The sequence below is a fragment of the Balaenoptera musculus genome, chromosome 2 (genome assembly GCF_009873245.2).
Source record: "Balaenoptera musculus isolate JJ_BM4_2016_0621 chromosome 2, mBalMus1.pri.v3, whole genome shotgun sequence".
NCBI classification, from domain to species: Eukaryota; Metazoa; Chordata; class Mammalia; order Artiodactyla; family Balaenopteridae; genus Balaenoptera; species Balaenoptera musculus.
Genome location: NC_045786.1, coordinates 84,288,077 through 84,309,974, shown reverse-complemented (window position 1 = coordinate 84,309,974; position 21,898 = coordinate 84,288,077). Strand labels below are relative to the sequence as shown.

The window sequence follows — 21,898 nt, the reverse complement described above, 5'->3', positions numbered from 1 at the left end:
AAGATGTTGTTTCAATTTATGTCAAAGTGTTCTGCCTATGGTTTCCTTTAAGAGTTAAGGTATCAAGTCTTACATTTAGGTGTTTAATCCATTTTGAGTTTATTTTTGTGTATGGTGTTCAAGACTGTTCTACTTTCATTCTTTTACATGTAGCTGTCCAGTTTTCCAGGTACCATTTATTGAAGAGACTGTCTTTTCTCCATTGTATAGCCTTGCCTCCTTTATCATAGATTAATTGACCATCGGTGCATGGGTTTATTTCTGGGCTTTCTATCCTGTTCCATTGATCTATAGTTCTGTTTTTGTGCCAGTACCATACTGTTTTGATGACTGTAGCATTGTAGTATAGTCTGAAGTGAGACTATACTTGATTCCTCCTGATTCCTCCAGCTCCGTTTTTCTTTCCCAAGATTGCTTTGTCTATTTGGGATCTTTTGTGTATCCATACAAATGTTAAAATATTTTGTTGTAGTTGTGTGAAAAATGCCATTGGTAATTTGATAGGGATTGCATTGAATATGTAGATTGCTTTGGGTAGTACAGTCATTTTGACAATATTGATTCTTCCAATCCAAGAACATGGTATATCTTTCCATCTGTGTGTGTCATCTTCGATTTCTTTCATCAGTGTCTTTTAGTTTTCGGAGTATGGTTCTTTTGCCTCTTTAGGTAGGTTTATTCCTGGGTGTATTATTCTTTTTGATGCGATGATAAATGGGATTGTTTCTTTTATTTCTCTTTCTGATCTTTTGTTGTTGATGTATAGAAATGCAACAGATTTCTGTGTATTAATTTTGTATCCTGCAACATTAACAAATTCACTGATGTGCTCTAGTAGTTTTCTGGTAGCATCTTTAGGATTTTCTATGTATAGCATCATGTCATCTGCAAACAGTGACAGTTTTACTTTTTTTCCAATTTGGATTCCTTTTATTTCTTTTTTTCCTCTGATTGTTATGGCTAGGACTTCCACAACTATGTTGAATAGAAGTGGCGAGAGTGGACATTCTTGTTTTGTTCCTAATCTTAGAGGAAATGCTTTTAGCTTTTCACCATTGAATATGATGTTAGCTGTAGGTTTGTCATATATGGGCTTTATTATGTTGAGGTATGTTCCCTCTATGCCCAATTCCTGGAGAGTTCTTTTTTTTTTTTTTTTTTTTAAATGGGTTTTGAATTTTGTCAAAAGATTTTTATGCAAATCTATTGAGATGATTATATGGTTTTTTATTCTTCAATTTGTTGATGTAGTCTATCACACTGATTGATTTGCAGATATGGAAAAATCCTTGCATCCCTGGGATAAATCCCACTTGATCATGGTGTATGATCCTTTTAATGTATTGTTGGATTTGGTTTGCTAGTATTTTGTTAAGGATGTTTACATCTAAGTTCATCAATGATACTGGCCTGTAATTTTCTTTTTTGGAGGTATCTTTGTCTGGTTTTGGTGTCAGGGTGATGGTGGCCTCATAGAATGAGTTTGGGAGTGTTCCTCTGCAATTTTTTTCTAACAGTTTCAGAAGGCTAGGTGTTAACTCTTCTCTAAATGTTTGATAGAATTTGCCTGTGAAGCCATTTGGTCCTGAACTTTTGTTTGTTGGGGTTTTTTAAATCAGTTTCAATTTCAGTACTTTTGATTGGTCTGTTCATATTTTCTGTTTCTTCCTGGTTCTGTTTTTGGAGATTGTACCTTTCTAAGAATTTGTCTGTTTCTTCTAGGTTGTCCATTTTATTGGCATACAGTTGCTTGTAGCAGTCTCTTATGATCCTTTGTATTTCTGTGGTGTCAGTTGTAACTTCTCCTTTTTCATTTCTAGTTTTATTGATTTGAGCCCTCTCCCTTTTTTTTCTTGATGAGTCTGGCTAAAGGTTTATCAATTTTATCTTTTCAAAGAACCAGCTTTTAGTTTCATTGATCTTTTCTATTGTTTTCTTCATCTCTATTTCATTAATTTCTGCTCTGATCTTTTTGATTTCTTTCCTTCTACTAACTTTGGGTTTTGTTTGTTCTTCTTTCTCTAGTTGAGTTAGGTGTAAGGTTAGGTTGTTTACTTGAGATTTTTCTTGTTTCCTGAGGTAAGACTGTATTGCTATAAACTTCCCTCTTAGAAATGCTTTTGCTGCGTCCTGTAGGTGTTGGATTGTCGTATTTTCATTTTCATTCGTCTCTAGGTATTTTTTGATTTCCTCTTTTATTTCTTCAATGATCCATTGGTTGTTCAGTAGCATATTGTTAAATATTTATTTGGGTGTGCCGTGTCTTAGTTGTGGCACATGGGATCTTTGTTGCTACTTGTGGGATCTTTTAGTTGTGGCATGCAGGATCTTTAGTTGCACCATGTGGGATCTAGTTCCCTGACCAGGGATTGAACCTGGGCCCCCTGCATTGGGAGTGCAGAGTCTTAGCCACTGGACTACCAGGAAAGTCCCTAGTAGCATATTGTTTAGCCTCCACATTCTTTTAGTTGATTTCTAATCTCATAGTGTTGTGGTTGGAAAAGATGCTTTACATGATTTCAATTTTCTTAAATTTACTAAGGCTCACTTTGTGGCCCACCATGTGATCTATCCTGGAGAATGTTCCATGTGCACTTGAAAAGAATGTGTATTCTGTTGCTTTCAGATGAAATGCTCTGTAGCTATCAATTAAGTCCATCTGGTCTAATGTGTCATTTAAGACCCATGTTTCCTTATTGATTTCCTGTCTGGATTATCTCTCCATTGATGAAAATGGGGTGTTAAAGTCCCCCACTAGTATTGTGTTACTGTCAATTTCTCCTTTTATGGCTGTAAGTATTTGCCTTATATACTGAGGTGCTCCTATGTTGGGTGCATATATATTTACAATTGTTATATCTTCTTTGATTGATCCCTTGATCATTATGTAGTGTCCTCCTTTGTCTTTGTCTCTTGTAACAGTCTTTATTTTAAAGTGTATCTTGTCTGATATGAGTACTACTACCAGCTTTCTTTTGATTCCCATTTGCATGGAATACCTTTTCCAACCCCTCACTTTCAGTCTGTATGTGTCCCTAGATATGAAGTGGGTGTCTTGTGGACAGCATATATACAGGTCTTGTTTTTCTATCCATTCAGCCAGTTTACGTCTTTCAGTTGGAGAATTTAATCCATTTACACTTAAGGGTAATTATCAATATGTATGTTCTTATTGCTGTTTTAAAAAATTGTTTTTTCTTTGTTTTTGAGGGTCTTTTCTCTTCCCTTCCTCTTTTGTTCTCTTGGATTCCTCTTTCTTTTTTGTGTATCTATTGCAGATTTTCAGTTTGTGGTTACCATGAGGTTTTGATATAGCAGTCTATATATAAACAAGATTGTTTTAAGTTGCTGGTCTTTTAATTTCAAATGCATTTCCAATATCCTGCATTTGTACTCTCCTCGTCTCACCATTGCTCGTTTTGATATCCTATTTGGGTGTAGGTGATTTCCTACCTTTACTGTATGTTTGCCTTTACCAGTGAGCTTTTCCATTCATAATTTTCCTGTTTCTAGTTGTGGCCTTTTCTTTTCAGCCTAGAGAAGTTCCTTTTGCATTTTTTGCAAAGCTGGTTTGGTGGTGCTGAATTCTCTTAACTTTTGCTTGTCTGTAAAGCTTCTGATTTCTCTGAATCTGAATGACAGGCTTGCTGGGTAGAGTATTCTTAGTTGTAGGTTTTTCCCTTTCATCACTTTAAATATATTGTGCCCTTCTGGCCTGCAGAGTTTATGCTGAGAAATTAGCTGAGAGTTTCCTTGTATGTTGTTTCTTTTCTCTTCTTGCTTTTAATATTTTTCTTTGTGTTTAATTTTTGTCAGTTTGATTACTATGTGTCTCGGTGTGTTCCTCCTTGGGTTTATCCTGCCTGGGACTCTCTGTGCTTCCTGGACTTGGGTGACTGTTTCCTCTCCCATGTTAGGGAAGTTTTCAGCTATTTATCACCTCAAATATTTTCTCAGGTCCTTTCTCTCTCTTTTCTCCTTCTGGAACACCTATAATGTGAATGTTGGTGCATTTAATGTTGTCCCAGAGGTCTCTTAGGCTGTCTTCATTTCTTTTCATTCTTTTTTCTTTATTGTGTTCCATGGCAGTGATTTCCACCATTCTGTCTTCCAGGTCACTTATCCATTCTTCTGCCTCAGTTATTCTGCTATTGATCCCTTCTAGTGTATTTTTTATTTCAGTTATTGTATTGTTAATCTCTGCCTGTTTGTTCTTTAGTTCTTCCAGGTCTTTGTTAAACATTTCTTGTATCTTCACAGTATGTGCCTCCACTCTTTTTCCAAGATCTTAGATCATCTTTACTATCATTACTCTGAATTCTTTTTCAGGTAGATTGCCTATCTCCACTTCATTTAGTTGTTCTTCTGGGATTTTTATCTTGTTCCTTCATCTGGGACATATGCCTTTGCTGTCTCATTTTGTCTAACTTTCTGTGATTGATTGTGGTTTCCATTCTGCAGGCTGGAGGGTTGTAGTTCTTCTTGCTTCTGCTGTCTGCCCCCTGGTGGATGAGGCCTGTCTAAGAGGCTTGTGCAGGCTTCCTGATGGGAGGGACTGGTTCCTGCCCACTGGTGGGTGGAGGTGTGTCTTATCCCTCTGGTGGGCAGTGCTGTGTCAGGGGGTGTGTTTAGTGGGCAGTTGTTTACTCAGGAAGACTTTATGCAGCCTGTCTGTTGATGGGTGGGGCTGTGTTTCTGCCCTGTTGGTTGTTTGGCCTGAGGTGTCCCAGCACTGGAGCCTACAGGATGTTGGGTGGGGCCAGGTCTTGGTGAGATAAAGGCAGTGTCCAGGAGGGCTCATGCCAATCAGTACTCTCCAGAACCACCACCTCCAGTGTTTGTCCCCACTGTGAACTACAGTCACCCCTACCTCTGCAGGAGACCCCTCCAATTACCAGCAGGTAGGTCTGGCCCAGGTTCTTATGAGATCACTGCTGTTTTCACTGGGTCCTGGTGCACATGAGATCTTGTGTGCACCTCCAAGAGCAGATTTTCTGTTTTCCCCAGTCCTGTAGAATTCCCGCAGTCAAACCCCACTGGCCTTCAAAGCCAGTTTCTCTGGGGGATCCTCTTTGCATTGCCAGACCCCCAGGCTGGGGAGGCAGTGTCGGGCTCAGAACTTTCACTCCTGTGGGAGAACTTCTGTGGTGTAATTATTTTCCAGTTTGTGGGTCACCTACCCAGTGTGTGTGGGATTTGATTTCACTGCGATTGCGCCCCTCCTACCATCTCATTCTGGCTTCTTCTTTGTCTTTGGATGTAGGATACAGGAAGTCCCCTACATATGAACCTTCAAGTTGCGAACTTTGAAAGATGCAAATGTGCATTCACATGTCCAATCAATCATGTAAGTTAGTTCATGTGTCTGGTGTACATTGTCTTGGGTGCATCCCCTACAAGTGGTTGTGCTTTTGTGTACTTTACAGTACTGTATAGAATACAGTACTGTACAGTATCTTTATTTCAAGCCCAGGATGTCTGGAAGCAAGTGTAAAAACAGCACTGGTGTAGCTGGTACTACTGTGCTTTTCAAGGTTCTATACTGTAGGATTAAAAATGTTTTTTTTTTTGTGTTTGTTTTTTTATGTATTTGTGTGCAAAGTATTATAAAACTATTACAGTACAGTACTATATAGCTGATTGTGTTAGTTGTGTACCTAGGCTAACTTTGTTGGACTTATGAACAAATTAGACTTACAAACGCACTCTCGGAATGGAAATTATTTGTATGTAGGGGACTTAATGTATATTTTTTGGTAGGTTCCAGTGGGGGTTTTTTGTGAATAGTTGTTCAGCAGGCAGTTGTGATTTTGGTGTTTTCGTAAGAAGAGGTGAGCTCACATCCTTCTAACCTACCACCTTGTCTCTGTCTCCAACCTTACAATACTATCTTTAACTACACCACTAAGAACAGCAACACTTGCTGTTTTCACATCCAAGAAGGGGAATCCAAGAATCCCCTTCTTTCCTCTTACTTGGTTCCTACCCATCTCTCATGGGGTGAGTGCTGGTCCTTCATTTCCCCTGGGGTCATCCTTCTAGCCTCTTTCCTCTGTTTCAATAGTACATGTATCTGCACCACTCATTTTGATATTTAGTCATATATGCCAAGTATGTAGAAGAATTTAGACCTTATGAGAAAAATAGGAGAAAGAGTCTTATATTGTAAGTAGATCTGTAAAATTTTTTTGTATTCCTAAAATCAGAGTATTACAGATGTTTTTCATATTAATACATTGTAAAAGAACATAACTACTACTATACATTTATTTTCATTTTCCATCTCTTAATTGCTAGAAATTTTTAGGATTTTCTGCCCCCACAAGTTAGAAAGACGCTGTAAATTTGTTTTGATTCGTACAGATAGTATACACACTGAGAGACATTTTTTCCCCTGAAGTTGGTTTTTCATTTACACAAATAATTTTGTGGCTGTGAGCTGTAGCCTCACGCTGCCCAGAACTCACTGTGATCCACAGATGTAGAATAAAAGTTCTATGTTTTAAGACAGAATTTTTGAGTAGCTCTCTCAACTTCCTCTCCACATACTGCAGGATTATATAGGACTTGTGCTGCACAGGAAAATTTCAAGCATTGTCCATATGTTATCCTGTATTATCTGCCTCTTAACTCTCCCCCTTTCAGCAGACAGAGGAAAAGGGTTGATGGCTTTACTTCTCTTTGCTCTCCTCTTCCACTCCATCCTACCATTTAACTTCCTTTACTTCCCTTTTTCTCCTTCCAGGCTTCATGGCAGAACACACTAACTCTTATTCTGCCATCTGGTCTACCTTTCCTTCTTCAAATTATCCTTGAGTCTGACTCACTTGTGCTATTCACTCAATATGTGAAGTTCTTATTACAAGAACAAATTTATACCAATATAATTTTGCAAAGGATAACTTCTGGTTGATCAGGAATTTCTGCAGAGAGTTTTGCTGTTTCTTAATTCTTTGTAATATCTGTGTCTCAAATAAGCTGCTGGGGGTCAGGAATGGCCCTATTTTGCAGAACAAAAACCTAGACAAAGTGTTTACTTAATTAGGCACAGTGTTCTCTAGGATCATGGCACTGATTAACCTGAGGTAGGCAGGACCATGCTGGGCTATATAGTTATTGAATAATGTGATCAGGTGTCTGATCCACTTGAGCCTTGGAGAGCTGGCCCTACTGTCTGAGATGCTCATGGACGTCCCCCATGGATGCCCATGGGGCAGGCAGTGAGGATAGCTGCTGCCACTGGTCCTCTGCAATCTCCCTGGCCTCAGCCTCCCTCCAACCAGAAAAGGCGGTGGGTCACGGGGAGGCACTTACCCCAGGGAAGCACTTCTTGCCCGCAGAGAGGGTCTTTCAGCTTTGGATCCCTCGAAGGCACAAGGAATGCAACCATGTGCCCACGAGACAGATGAGTGGGTGAAGGCAAATTCTACTTTACCTTTGCAGCTCCTTCCATCCTCCTGCAGAATGTAGCCTTTCGGGCATGAACACTGGTAACTCCCTTCTGTGTTCTTGCAGATAAAATTGCAGGGTTTGGGGGCCTGGTTGCACTCATTCAGATCTATGATCAAAGAGATACAATGTGACCGCCCATCATCTAAAAAGATGCCTAAATGCTCAATACCCACAGCATCTAACAAAGAATCCTAGTTTTGAAGAAGGAAAAAGTAAACTCTGTGTAGTCTTTGATCACTGTCTTACATTTCCTTAAGAAAGTACACAGGCTTTTTAGATTTTTAGTTTGAGGGTTTTTTTTTTTTTTTTCACCATAATGTACAATTTCCACGTGGGAATAAACCTGAGCATCAGAAATAGAGCACTTACCTATGCAGGCAGTTCCGGTTATGTCTGGAGTATAGCCAGTTTTACAAATGCAGTGATACGATCCTCTGTCATTGACGCATTCCCCATTCCGGCAAACATCATGAATAACCTTGCACTCATCAATATCTATAATGTAATGAGTAGAAAGTAAAATGAGAAAGACATTATAAAGTGGACAACATTCATACATAGGGGTCACTTCACTGTAAATACTAAAACTGTGTGACTATATTATGGACCTAAGGAATTAAACCAAAGGGATGACAGCATAAGTTTCATATGTAATGGTAACTATATTGAAAGGGAAATGAATAACTTTATTAGACTGTAGGGGAAAACTTAATAATTGCTCTTCTAAATTTATATTGTTTTTCTCCATTGGGTCTGGAGAACAACCATCTCATCTAGACATATTTAGCTCCTTGCTCCATCTCATGCCATCAAGCTTGCCTCCTCCAGACATCTCGTAAATGAATCACAGCAGAAGATCCTTTTGATAAGAAAATCCCATTTTCTTCTAATAGTGTATGTCCAAAATAAGGAAAGTTTTCTTTCTATTCTTTTTGTTGTGTTTAAAGTTAATCCTGAAAAATAACAAATTGCATACTACTGGGGAAATGGGACCAAACTTCCCTCCTTTGGTTGAGGGAGGCATCAGTGGATGGCTGGGCTGAGTTTTTGCAGCCTGCTAGGGAAGAGAGACCCTTACTCACAGCTCCACCACAGGGAGAAAGATTTGGTCAATATGTACTGTTGGGCATTAAAGACACTGTCCCCCATATCTTGACCCATCTATTTCCTTACTGCTTGGCGGGATGCCAATACCAAGTGAGTTCTTAGCCTTTGATTGCCAAGTAACCATTTTCTATCAACAGCTCTTACTTTTCCTGATTTTTTCAAGTTTACTCTGAAATGCAATTTAGCATACCCGTGTTGGTCTCAAGAAATGAGTCTTTCCACCATCTCGTTTTCATATCCTCCAAAGAATCATAAACTGCTTTTGGTCATTCCATCTTATCTATTCCGTCTTTTACCACATCCAGTTCTGTTATTCCACCGTTAGCCACATCTTTCTAACATGAACACAAATCCTCTTTAATCTCTTTCTTCTCCTCTCACTTCTGATTTCCTCCCAAGGAGCTCAAAAAGTCTTTCTCCTTTCTCTTTCATGAGACTAAAAACAATTGCAGTTACTGTTGATAAACACAGGCCTGAAATTTTTTTTCAGAGTTGCCTCAGACACCTCAACAGCTTCCTCATCCCTCACAAGTTCAAGCAGCTTGCACTTTTCCAGAGGCAATTGTCTTAATTGCCAATACAATCGCCCCTCCATATCCAGGGCATTGGTTCCAGGACCCCCTTACTGATACCAAAATCCACGGACGCTCAAGTCCCTTGTATAAAATGGCATAGTATAGTTGGCACTGCAGGTTCAATCAACCTCGAATCGATATCATCAATCCAGGGTTGGTTGGATCTACGGATGTGGAACCTACAGATATGGAAGGCTGACTGTGTATCAGCGTTGTTTATACTTCTTTCACGCAGTATATTTCAGCCAATTTTATGAGATAAAATACACATTGGCGGACTAGTTTAGGAATTTAGTGATCACTTATTCCAAAGTTTATCTAAAAAATTATATTCTGAGTGAGTAACCAGTAACTGACTTACAACAAACTTCTTTGGCTTGAAAAGTTGAGGACTCGTAATGCAGAGGCAGGGACTCAAGCACACACAATTTAATCAGACCAAGGATGCTTTGGCAACATGAAGTTGAATATCTAAAAGACCATAATGAAGACTTTTTGTCAACCTATACTATGCAACTCAGCCTAGGCCCATATTATAGATTCTGTATTCTCATCTGTTCTTCATGAAACAAATTCCCTGAAAGTATTTTTGGACCATAAATGAAGTACCTGCTCTGTTGGTCAAAAATCAGAACAAAATAAAGTACCTGCTCCATTGGTCATAAACCCTCGGCCATGGGGGCAGAGTTTTTTGAAAGCCACAGTGCCCTGGAAAGGGCAGATCTCACAGTGGGGACCCCAGCCTCTCCCTCCGTCGCAGCAGCATTCAGACTTGGTGACTGGGTTCCTGTTGCTTGAGCCGATCTGACACATGTTTTGGAGCACCTCTGTGAAGCAGTACCCTTCCCGGTTGTCTGGAAGGGACATGATATTGCAAAGAGAAAATTTGGGGGAATGTTAGGAGCATAACAAGGTATTCAGAATTTGGTCAGATATAAAACCCAAGAAGGATGTAACACTTTACCCTGGGTGAGAAGGAGCAAGAAGGGAAAGCTGGAAACGGCAGTAAGAGAGAAAGGATGACATCTGGGGAAAACAAGAAAGACAAGAAATTCAGTAAGTGGGCAGAAAGGCATTGGCCTCAACAAGGTTATCCCTCTATCTGCTCCCAGAAATATGGGGGAATAGTCATGCTATAGAGGGGGGCAGAGAAACACTTGGAAACGGATCCTGAGCATCAAGGGCTTAAAGAGGCAGCTGAGAAAGAAATTCCAAGCAAGTGATTCAATGATGATACAATTAGCAAAGGAAGAATTTAGCGGCAGGGTGGTGCTAAACCCAATGGACAATCATGGTCATTGAGTCATCTCCAAAATATGAACATTTCTAACCCTTGCTCAAATTTCAACAGTTTCTATCATTTCAAATAAGAGATCTGGTTTCAAGTGTCCCAGTGGGGGGTTACAAAAGCATCCTGTCATCTGTACTCACCAAGGCACTCATCCTGGGTGGGGCTGGCTGTGAAGCCATCATTGCACTCGCAGGTATAGCTCCCCCTGGTGTTGAGGCAGCGCCCGTTCTCACAGATCCCAGGCTTGGTCTGACATTCATTCTCATCTGTGTGGTTTAATTGAAGGACCAAAAACAAGAGGAGTCATCTGTCTGCTTTGTACAAAGATGGATTCTTCTTCTTTTAAAAATTTAGTTTGTGAATACGTAACCTATTAACATTGTTCCAAATTCAAAAGGTACAAAAGAATATTCAGCAAATGTGCCCCTCCCTCCCCTTTCCCCAGCCACCCAACTCCCCTCCTGGGAAGCAACCACTGCTACTGCCAGTTTCTAAAGTATCCTTCTAGAGATGAATTATGCCCATACAAACAAATACAACCATTCATGCATGTACCTCCACCCTTTTAAAAACATAATTGATAGCATTTTTATATACTTAAACAGATAATAGCATTTTAGGTACATTTACATTTTTCACTTAATAAAATTTAAAACTTTCCATATCTGTACATGTAGAGAATTCTCAAAGGATTGTTTTAAATGAAGGGAAAAAACCCTTAAGATCAATCTGTTAAAGAAATATTACAATACTTCACTAGAATAATGTCTGTGATGGTCAGTTTTGACCTGAGGGAGTTTATCTATACTAATCTTCTGATTCAGTGTAGAGTATGCTTATTATAATACTTCAATAATATTAAGGAATCCTAATTCAGTCTCCCAGGTTTTAAAAAAAGCCTTAAAATAGCTGGAGAGTCTTATGATTGTTTAGAAAGATCGTAAAGTAATTTGCCTAGGCACTTCCAACTGAGAATAGTTTCAAGCCCCTGAGGCAGAGATCTCCTTACGAGAGGAAGAAGCTTGGAAGGTGACATCCAGAACAGCGTTAAAACAGCTCAAAATTCCCAATGCCAAGGCCACCCTGATACCAATTACATCAGAATATCTGAGGTGGGACCTGAGCTCTCCGAGTGATTCCAGTGTGCACCTGAGGCTGAAAACCACTGATCCCAGAAGATCCAGTGTATGATCATAAATCCACATGCTTTTCCTGTGCTTTTAAAGTCTGCTCTTCAACTTCTGTTTAATTCTGTATCTTACAGAGTAAGAGGACAATGAGTTTCTTAAGCTTCTTGAGCAACAACATACAATATACTTTCCTGATGTGATTGATTGAATATTAAAAAGGAAAAGGATACATGTGGGAATTTTCTAGTATTTTTTTCTTATATTTACTGACTAAAGCAGAGGTCAGGAAACTTTTTCTGTAAGTAACAGTAATGTTATAGTATTACTATATAATATACAGTCAACAGTTTAGGCTTTGCAGGCCATTTGATCTCTTGTTGCAACTGCTCCACTATGCTCTGCTATTGTGGCATGAAGACAGCCATGGAAAATAATGAATGGTTACAGCTGGGTTCCAATATGAGTCTATTTACAAAGACAGCTGGCGGACTGCCAGGCTGAATTTGGCCCTAGGGCTGTGGTTTGCCAATCCCTGGTCTGCTATGGTTTTCAAGGCTGAAGCCACATTAGAATCACCTGGGGAGCTTTAAAAAAAAGTACCAGTGCCTGGGCCTCAATCTAGACAAGACCAGTTTCTCTGGATGTAGATCCCCGTGGTCTAGTAATGCTCCCGGTTCACAGGGACCAGGCATCTGGACTCAATGTCAGGGGGATGGTAGAAAGTTAAGTCAATAGAGAGGTATTCCAACGTGGTGGAAAGAACTGACCCCAAAACAACAAAGGAGTATAAAAACGGTAAAGGAAGGGACTAGAGGAAATCACCTGGTCTTCTAATCCTGGCAGCAAAATGGGCCTAGAAAGCAGGTAGAGGCCAGCTCAGAGGAAGAGAAGGATGTTGCTGGGGGAATTCATAGATAATCGAGAGGCAAGGGGACCTCTACGGGAAGTCATGATATGAGGTAAGAGAGGCGAGAAGAACACAGTGTCCACGAGGACGCAGAGCCCACGTCTCTTCTGTCCTTTGTCACTTCTTCCCACTCGTTCAAAGCTCCTTTGGTGGGGATGCCCTTACTTACCTACGCAGCCTTCTCCATCGGGTCTTCGCTGATACCCGGGTCCACAGATGCAGATGTACGTGCCAATGAGGTTCTTGCATTCCATCTGTTTTTCAGCACAATCGTGTTTTCCCTCTTCACACTCATCCTCATCTGGAAAGAATGTACAACCACAAATTCATAAAAGGAGCTGCCTTAATTTCCTGCCTTTTAAACACAAAATGGTATTCAGTAACCAATTTTCATTGACACTATTTCAGCATTAACCTACTTCCTTTTGCATTGTTGGGAGGTGGTCTCTTAAGATGGGAAGGAGTCTTCTAACCCCCTTTGAACTTAATGAAGACATTTCTCTCTGATAAATTCTTCAAAGGCAGGAAGTGTGATTTCCAATTCTTTTTGACGAATTGAACTAAAAAGGCCTTATAAAAGGCTTTCATAATATGATGATAATTATAACAGCATTATCATACTGATATAATAATAAACCAAAGCTTCCATTATACAATACTTATAACAATATAATAGATTATATCTTAATGTCAGAATAATATATTAGAATCATTGTGAAATATAATAATGAAAGTTTTGGGTTTTATACTTTGAGGAAAAGACAAGCATCCACAAATATCTTCTTCTCTACTGGTTCTTCCCTCCATTTCCTTTTTTTCTGGAAGTGTGGCTCTTCTTCATTCATTACTTTCTGTCCTGTGGCATTTCCCTCTCTTTATCTTTCCCCGTTATATTATCTGAGCTGAAAAATTTGGACTTTAGCCTGCATGTGACATGGAGCTCTCACTTAGGGAATTCTCCTACCTTTAAGAAAAATTCTATTTAAGCCATTTGAGGAGAACAGATATCTGCTCATTTAAGACTTTGGGAGGAGCAAATCAGAGCTCTTCAAGGATCCCAAGGATTTACCCATCTTTGTATAACAGAGCTTAGTCCAGTACTTTGGAAATTGCAGGTGTTCACAGTAAGCATTGTTTAAAGTAGATTCCATGTGTTACCCCATTCTTGGACTCTAATATTCCTTAGTGATGGGGATTATTTTTTAATATTCATATTCCTTCTTTTGTGTTCTCAGTTATCATACTGGGATATGATTATATCTGTCTCAACCTCTTCATATTGAGCTTCTTGCATGTGGGGGAAATGTCTTTTTTTTCTTTATACCTTCACACCTTGCAGAATGGCTGGCATGTCACAGGCATGCAGTGCATGGTGAACTATAAAGGATCTGTAGTGCAGCCCTCGACTCAGCTTTAAGCTACAATTTAGGAGAAAAGGTAGCAATGACAACCCCCATATTATCCACGGACTACAGCAGTGTTCCCCAATTCCCAGCCTTCCTCTACTGATTGGAAGCTTTGGAGGGACACCTCCCATCATAGACAAAGTTAGGGCTCCCTGGCTTAGATGACCTTGAACATGAGTGTCTCACCTCTGCACATTCTTCTGTCTTCTCTCAGAACATATCCAGTGGGACATTTGCATTCATAGGAGCCATAAGTGTTCACACATCGGAAAGCACAGAGCAGGGGATTCTGGGCACACTCATTTATATCTGTGGCAGAATGTAATAAGAGAATAATTGATCATAGGCATCAACCAAAAAAAGGAATATACTTTTAGCAAAAGTGGTAATGCTTCATTGTCATAAACATGGATAGGCCAAGCAGTCTTTGATGTTCAAAGAATTATAAAATTGAGTTGGTTATTTTATAATTGGTATAAGTAGGGTGATCATACATCTTGCTTCTTCCAGTACAAACTCAGTTTATGCCTATTGTGCTGGTATAACTATTAACTGTTATTTAGCTGGATGAGAAATTACAGGTCACCCTACATTTGGGAGCTTTTCTGAAATCCTGGCTTTGAAGTCTCAAGTTGACCAGTTGCCTCTCCCTAAAGTCACATGGAGTGGGGATCAGTTTTACCCCATTCAGCCAAAACAACTGCCAAGTCAACTGCTGTCAGAACAGAAGCAACCCATCCAATATCATTAACCACCTCCCCTTCCCCAAATAAGAGAGGCTCCTGTGAAGTAACAGTGATTCTTATGCCCAAGAAAATGGTGTTCTGAATAATTTCACACTGATGCCCAAGTTATAGCCTTAAATAGCTAGGAATAATAATGATGATAGATTAATAGACAGAAGTGATTTCTGTAGATTACATAGTTTGGAACCATCAGAATATGTTTTGGAAAAGCAGGGTTAAAACAGACCATCTTGATATCATGTTTCTCCCTAAGGCCAATGGGCCTGACTGAGAACATCAGTGAGACCCTAGATCATGATTTAAAAATTCACCAACAACTTTGACTATGAGTATTGATGGGTCATATTTCTAATGAAGAGCTCACTTTAATACCCACTTTACTGTCTCCTCTCCTTCATTCTTTTATTAAACCAGTGGTTCTCAACTTGAGAGTGCATCAGAATTACCTGGAGGGCTGCTAGGCCCCACTCTTAGAGTTTCTGATTCAGGAGGTCTGGGATGAGGCCTGAAAATCTGCATTTCTAGCAAGTTCCCAGGTGATGCTGATGTGGCTGATCCAGGGACCACCCTTTGAGAATCACTATTCTAGACACTCCCTCCCTTTCCTTACATCCCTCTTTCTTTCCTTATATCCTACCAGGCATACTGACAGTTGCTTAGAGAGTATGGACAGCCTCTTTTGCTGTGATTGCTCCCAGACGGTTAAAGGATATTGGTGGTTATCTCAGTGTGTAGATGTTTCTATGAGTAGAAAAGAAATAGAAAAAGAAAGGGCACACGGGATACAAAGAAAAAAGGTTGCGGGGGGGGGGAATGGAAAATAAGAAAGAGGGTAGTAGACAAGGCAGGTGTTGTATCTACATATTAGTAGTAGAGGACTTCCCTGGTGGCGCAGTGGTTAAGAATCCTCCTGCCAATGCAGGGGACATGGGTTCGAGCCCTGGTCCGGGAAGATCCCACATGCCGTGGAGCAGCTAAGCCCATGCGCCACAACTACTGAGCCTGAGCTCTACAGCCCGTGAGCCACAACTACTGAGCCCACGTGCCACAACTACTGAAGCCCGCACACTTAGAGCCCATGCTCGGCAACAAAGAGAAGCCACCGCAACCACAATGAGAAGCCTGTGCGCCGCAACAAAGAGTAGCCCCCGCTCGCCGCAACTAGGGAAAGTCTGTGTGCAGCAACGAAGACCCAACACAGCCAAAAATAAATAAATAAATAAATAAATTTAATAAAATAAAAAATAAGTATTAGTAGTAGAGACACCAACAAGAACTCTGCATGAGACGTGGCATAACTTGTTCCATGAACCACTTACATCTTTTTCAGATACTCTCTGCAGAGAGGAGGCCACATAGAGAAGAAATGATAGCATGGCCCACCAAGCCCAGATTTTCCTTATTTTATATACCCTGAGTGGTATTTAATATTCAGAATTGTAATCAACCAACTGCTGTCCCTATGATCAGAACATGTAACCAACTATTCTGTGTTTAAGAGGCTTACCTTCACAAGTCATCATTGGACCAGGCTCAAATCCCTCCTCACAGGTGCATTCAAAACCTCCAATCACGTTCTTGCAGGTTCCATTTCCGCAAGGATTGCCCACCGAACACTCATCAGTATCTGCAGGTGATCAGAAGTGTAGTCAAAACATGATGGATTGGGAGAAAAATGGACTTGGACTCAGAGAATACCTTTCTTTCTATCGGAATATTTTGATCTCTAACATCTTGTTTTATTCTCATTCTGTCCTTGAGAAAGGAGTGCACGTGTCTTATTACCACAGATTTATAGCTGTGAAATTTGACTTGCTAAGTGGCAGTGGCAGTAACAGTAATGGTACCTGGGCTTCTTAGCCCTTACAGTGCTCTTCACCATGAGTGTCCCCAGCCTCCTACATTATGAAGTACATCTACTGGGAATAGATACTCAAAGTGTTAAAACAAGGCTTCTCTCACAAGTCAAAAGTTTTTGCTTACTTAAAGCTAGAAATACATCTCCAGTTTGGCCTTACATTACATCATTCTCCAAGAAGTCTTAAACATGATGCATTTTTGCCAGATATAAAATAGAAGACTAAACATACGCAAAATAAGAGACCAGAGGTTAAGCAAAATTAATACACAAGATAAAGTCAAGATTCAAGTAGATTTTCTTGATTTTGTTGAAACCAGATGGTTTACATTAGGCAGAAGAAAGGCTAGAAAGAAATGTGTTTAGGGTATGATCTCTCTAAACAACTGTGGAGAGAGAACAAATCTTACCAAGGAAGTCTAGAAAATATGTATGTCTCCTAACCCATCCACCTAGAATACTGACTGTTCTTATTCTGACACAGCTCTTGGGGGAGAGTACCTTCCTTTGGGAAAGGAACATTTCAGAGAAATAACATTGCTATCTCAGCTGTCTAGAGCACAGAAGAGCGATGGGTTATTATCAAGGACTATGTCTCATGTTAGGTTCTGAAATCAGCAAGTGAGGGCAAGAGGGTATGGCAGAGAGACCCTGGGTGACGAGGCTTATTTCTCATATACATCGTAGCACTAACTGAAGATACTGAATAGAAAACATTGACAACTTTGCTTTTGTTCTGCTATGAAATTGCATTTCGCTCTCAAGAATATTACATCTCTTTCAAGTTAATAAAAATCACAATATCATTGGTTTTTAGAGCTGTAAGGTAATTAGAAATATTTTAAGCCATCTGCACCATATTACATTCTGAGGCTTAGAAAGGTGGTTAAAGCCTCATGCCCTTATACCCTGAGAAAACCATAATTCAAAAAGAGTCATGTACCAAAATGTTCATTGCAGCTCTATTTACAATAGCCAGGACATGGAAGCAACCTAAGTGTCCATCATCGGATGAATGGATAAAGAAAATGTGGCACATATATACAATGGAATATTACTCAGCCATAAAAAGAAACGAAATTGAGTTATTTGTAGTGAGGTGGATGGAGTTAGAGTCTGTCATACAGAGTGAAGTAAGTCAGAAAAAGAAAAACAAATACAGTATGCTAACACATATATACGGAATCTAAGAGGAAAAAAAAAAAAAAAGTCATGAAGAACCTAGTGGTAAGATGGGAATAAAGACATAGACCTACTAGAGAATGGACTTGAGGATACGGGGAGGGGGAAGGGTAAGCTGTGACAAAGTGAGAGAGTGGCATGGACATATATATACACTACCAGATGTAAAATAGATAGCTAGTGGGAAGCAGCCGCATAGCACAGGGAGATCAGCTCTGTGCTTTGTGACCACCTAGAGGGGTGGGAGAGGGAGGGTGGGAGGGAGGGAGATGCAAGAGGGAAGAGATATGGGAACATATGTATATGTATAACTGATTCACTTTGTTATAAAGCAGAAACTAACCATTGTAAAGCAATTATACTCCAATAAAGGTGTTAAAAAAACAAACAAACAAACAAAAACCTCATGCCCTGATTCCCTATATGGAAAGAACATCTTCTAACGGACACAGACAAACCCTCAGCATTTATGCCATTATTAATTTAGGTTACACTGAATGGCTTTGGATTTCTTAGATAAAAGAGGTCAGAGATCAGCCGTAGGAACCATTCTTTGAAATTTTCATAAGGGGGTTAAAACAAGAGGAATGTACACTGGGTACACAGCCTTTCATAGTACTAACTGTAACAAAATTTGGGTAAATTTTGTGTTTTACATACTAAGAGAATAAGATGATGACCATTAACAATTTTTTACCTTTAAATTTCACAAAGGCTTTCATTATATACGCTGTCCTTTCTACTATCTCTTCAAATGTGTTCAGTGCCCTCCTCATCAGACTGTAAGGTCCATGCAAGGAAGGACCATGTTGGCTTGGTTCACTACGGTAGCCATAGAACCTAGCACAGTGCCTGGTACCTGGTGGGGACTCAGCTGGTATTGCTAGATGAATGATATGTGAACAAGTGTATAAAACTTATTTCTGTCCCATCTTGGTACTTATTCTTCCTAGCGTGAATGCTGAATAGCTTAATTTCTGATTTGTAAAATCCCAATAACAGAAACCGCTTTATTACTCACCCACACATTCATTCCCTTCCAGAATGTAGCCAAAGGGACACTCGCAGCGATAGGAGCCATCGGTATTGATGCACTGCCCGTGTTTACAGACATCAGGTTCTTTGCACTCATCCATATCTTAAGCAAAGGAGGAAAACATAGTGAATAACGATGTATTTTTGGAAACAGAAAGATATATTATCATTTCAGTGCCTAATTGATGAAATATCTAGTATTGCAATATTAACATGCAATACAATAATACAATTGGTATCTAAGTGAAAAGACCAAAAAAAAAAAAAAAGAGCTTAATTTTCCAAGATAAATGTGGAGAAATAACAGCTAGAGAAAGGACAAGGAAGAGGCTGGTTGAAAATATTAAGAAATGCTGAGAATCCAGCACAAGCCACTCACCAACCGCTGAATCATCGGGTCCCACAATGATTCCACTTCCATAGGGGCAGATCTGGCGGAAGGCCTCTGTGATGGAGATGAACTCTTGTTAATAGGTGGGCCAAAGGCAATTAACTATAGGCTCCTCCCCAAGTATTGTGTGGAAGCTGCGCGTGTTGGAACACGATGAACAAGCCAAGCCCAGAAACCAGAGAAAGATAACAAGGCTCCCAGAGCTGGTGTACCTACTACTTGGGCAGCTTTGAGTATTAACGTAGTTCAGAAGAAAATAACTACCTAGCTCCTGAGATAAGATAATTTTAGTGAACATTTTAGTTGGACTTACAGTTAAATTGCCTTACGTTTTGAAGGTCTACAATCTTACAGCCTGTACCTTGAATGGCCAAAGAGAAATGCAGATAGTGGACATACCATCGGGTTCAGTGGGGCACAGCTCGCAGGGATCTCCCCAGCCTTCTCCCTTCAAGGCACAGCAGCATTCTTGTTTGGAGTGATTTCTGGATTTGGGTGATGAACACTTTCCTCCTTCAAACTTCGCGTAACAGTAGCTCATTCGCAAATCTGCAGCACAAATTCAAGAGACCCCTCAGCTGCTTTCCTACTAAGTCATTATTGTATAATACTGAGTAAGAAACAATCCACCCTGTTAAATGTGATCCCTTCTCATTACTAAAGTCACACTTTTTAAGTGATTATAATAGTAATTGAGCTGAGATCTTTAGAGTGGTAAGTAACTTTTGTAGTGAGAGCTGATGAACAAATCTATGTGGCTCTTACCTTATTATTTCTCATTTTATCCGATGTTCCAAAATAACATGATGTGAATAATAAAAACCAACACTGCCACATTTCAATGCTGACGTCATCAGTGACTTCAGGGTGGAGACATTCAGAGATGGTATAACATTTAGCAAGCACAAGTTAAGGTAGACCTCCCAGTTCTAGTACTCACTGTGATATCACACTATGCTGTTTATTCTGTGTCCCCTAAGCCCTGGAGCCAAAATAAAACCCCAGATTCCAGGCATAGAGCAAATAAAGATGTGGCAATTTTGTGGACTGGCAAAAATACAACTCAATGGTATTTCACTGAAGCAGCTACTCACGCAGCTTCTGTCTACAAAATATATGTGAGGTTTTCTGCAGATTTTACACACGTGTGTGTACACACTTGCCCACACACAGAAGCTTATTTAGCTCCACAGAGAGAGGGAAGGTAAAGAGGAGGACAGGGAGATGGGTGGATGTGAAGGAGAATAATTGTTCTTCCAAAGAATATATTTCTTTAACATCAGTTATTTCTTGGTAACTCCAACATGGAACATGGGGCTGGGATCTAGTTCCTACAACAGTCTCCAAAATTGCTTGACAGTTTTGGTAACTGACTTTTCCATTTCTTATAGAGCAAAGTGGGTGACTCTAAAAAGTGAGCTCATCCAAGAGCCTGGAGTATGTTTTCCCTCAAATTTGACCTCCAAAGCTTTGCAAACTCCTCTGAGTTACACAGAGGCTAAAATCTGCAGGTTTTAAGGAAATGCTTTCATATCCATTTTGCACAATCCCCCTTTCTTTATGTATGACCAGGTCTGCTCTCTCCTGTCACTGTTTTCAATTCCAGGTAGCATATTATTATAGCCATTTATGATTTCAGTTAAGACAATTTCACCATCTTTTATTTCACGGAAAAGGAGACAAGGCAAGAATAACTGAGTTACCAAAGATCATTGCAGAAAACTTTTTATGAATTAAAGGAAAAATATCAATCAATCAATCAGTCAACCACATTTACCAGGCTCCAATAAGTCAAATTCTGTTGACCTCTCCAATGAACTTGTTGAACTCTTCATGGCTACCAGCTCTTTTAGATAAACTATCTCTCTAGTTTCTACTCCATTTTCATATCCATTATGGCTGGGACCTGAAAGGCACCTTTCAGCAAACTATTCTTCTGAAGGTGAAGAGCAATAAAAGCCTATCCTTGTCCCACAGTATCTCTGCTATTTAAATGGTTGCTTTGCTGAGAAGTGTCAAGATTTAACAAATTGTAGTTTCTTGAAGGACACCTTTTGATGTGCTTTGTTCTTCAAGTTCATCGTCACATACAGTGTTTTGTGTTTATTGGTCCAGTTTTTATTATTTATGCCTACAACTGTCTTAAGATATAATTTAATGACTACTCACAAAAATGTCTCAACAATTATATCAAAACTCAATTCTCTCCTTTGTCTTTCAGCTTGTAATGTTTCTTTTAAACCTAGATACATGCATGTGCTAGTATTGGTCTGTTAATTTTCTCACTCTCTTCTCCTTTCATTACTGACCCTATTCCATACCCCAGCCCAGCTCCCCAACACCGCTCTATCACCTCACCCCGGGAAAAAAAAATCTAGGTATGAAGTTTAGAGTGAGCCTAAGTGACAAATTCCCTTCACTGAACTTTGTAAGTGGGAGTGGCTCATTTACATCTGTGGCCTTTAGGTGCCAGGGTCTGTTCACCTGAGTCCTATATCACATTTGTTCCTTCAAAAACATTATCTGTGGTTCTGTGGAATTTTCTCATTTTATGGTCAACAGAAGCCTGACTCCTAATTTGTCATCTTACAATAAAAACCCAGCTCTTAATGCCCTGGCTCTAGCAAAATCTGTGCTCTTTGGGAGATTTACATTTGCTTGTGATGATCCTCTAGGATTGGTTTTGTTTTTTAATTAAAGGTGCCTTGCATCAGGAAAGAGAGTTTTGCATGCCCACATCCTTTAACGAGGGCTTGCTAGGTTGCCTGTGTACTGGTCTATCTGCAAAGAGCCTTAATGACCTTTGAAATTTCATCAG

The 21,898-nt window shown here is 39.8% G+C and overlaps 1 protein-coding gene across 1 annotated transcript in view; it reads right to left on the bottom strand.

The window, feature by feature from the left end:
- The window catches only part of FBN1 (fibrillin 1), a 252,818-nt gene that overhangs the window by 21,174 nt on the left and 209,746 nt on the right, over positions 1-21,898 (bottom strand). Inside the window, exons 51-60 of the mRNA XM_036841971.1 lie at positions 19,480-19,629; positions 19,069-19,134; positions 18,676-18,792; positions 16,122-16,241; positions 14,055-14,177; positions 12,632-12,763; positions 10,566-10,691; positions 9,782-9,988; positions 7,822-7,947; positions 7,436-7,558 (exon numbers count right to left, since the gene is read on the bottom strand). Of these exons, the coding sequence (XP_036697866.1) occupies positions 7,436-7,558; positions 7,822-7,947; positions 9,782-9,988; positions 10,566-10,691; positions 12,632-12,763; positions 14,055-14,177; positions 16,122-16,241; positions 18,676-18,792; positions 19,069-19,134; positions 19,480-19,629 (1,290 nt within the window). The remainder of the gene's footprint in view (positions 1-7,435; positions 7,559-7,821; positions 7,948-9,781; positions 9,989-10,565; positions 10,692-12,631; positions 12,764-14,054; positions 14,178-16,121; positions 16,242-18,675; positions 18,793-19,068; positions 19,135-19,479; positions 19,630-21,898) is intronic.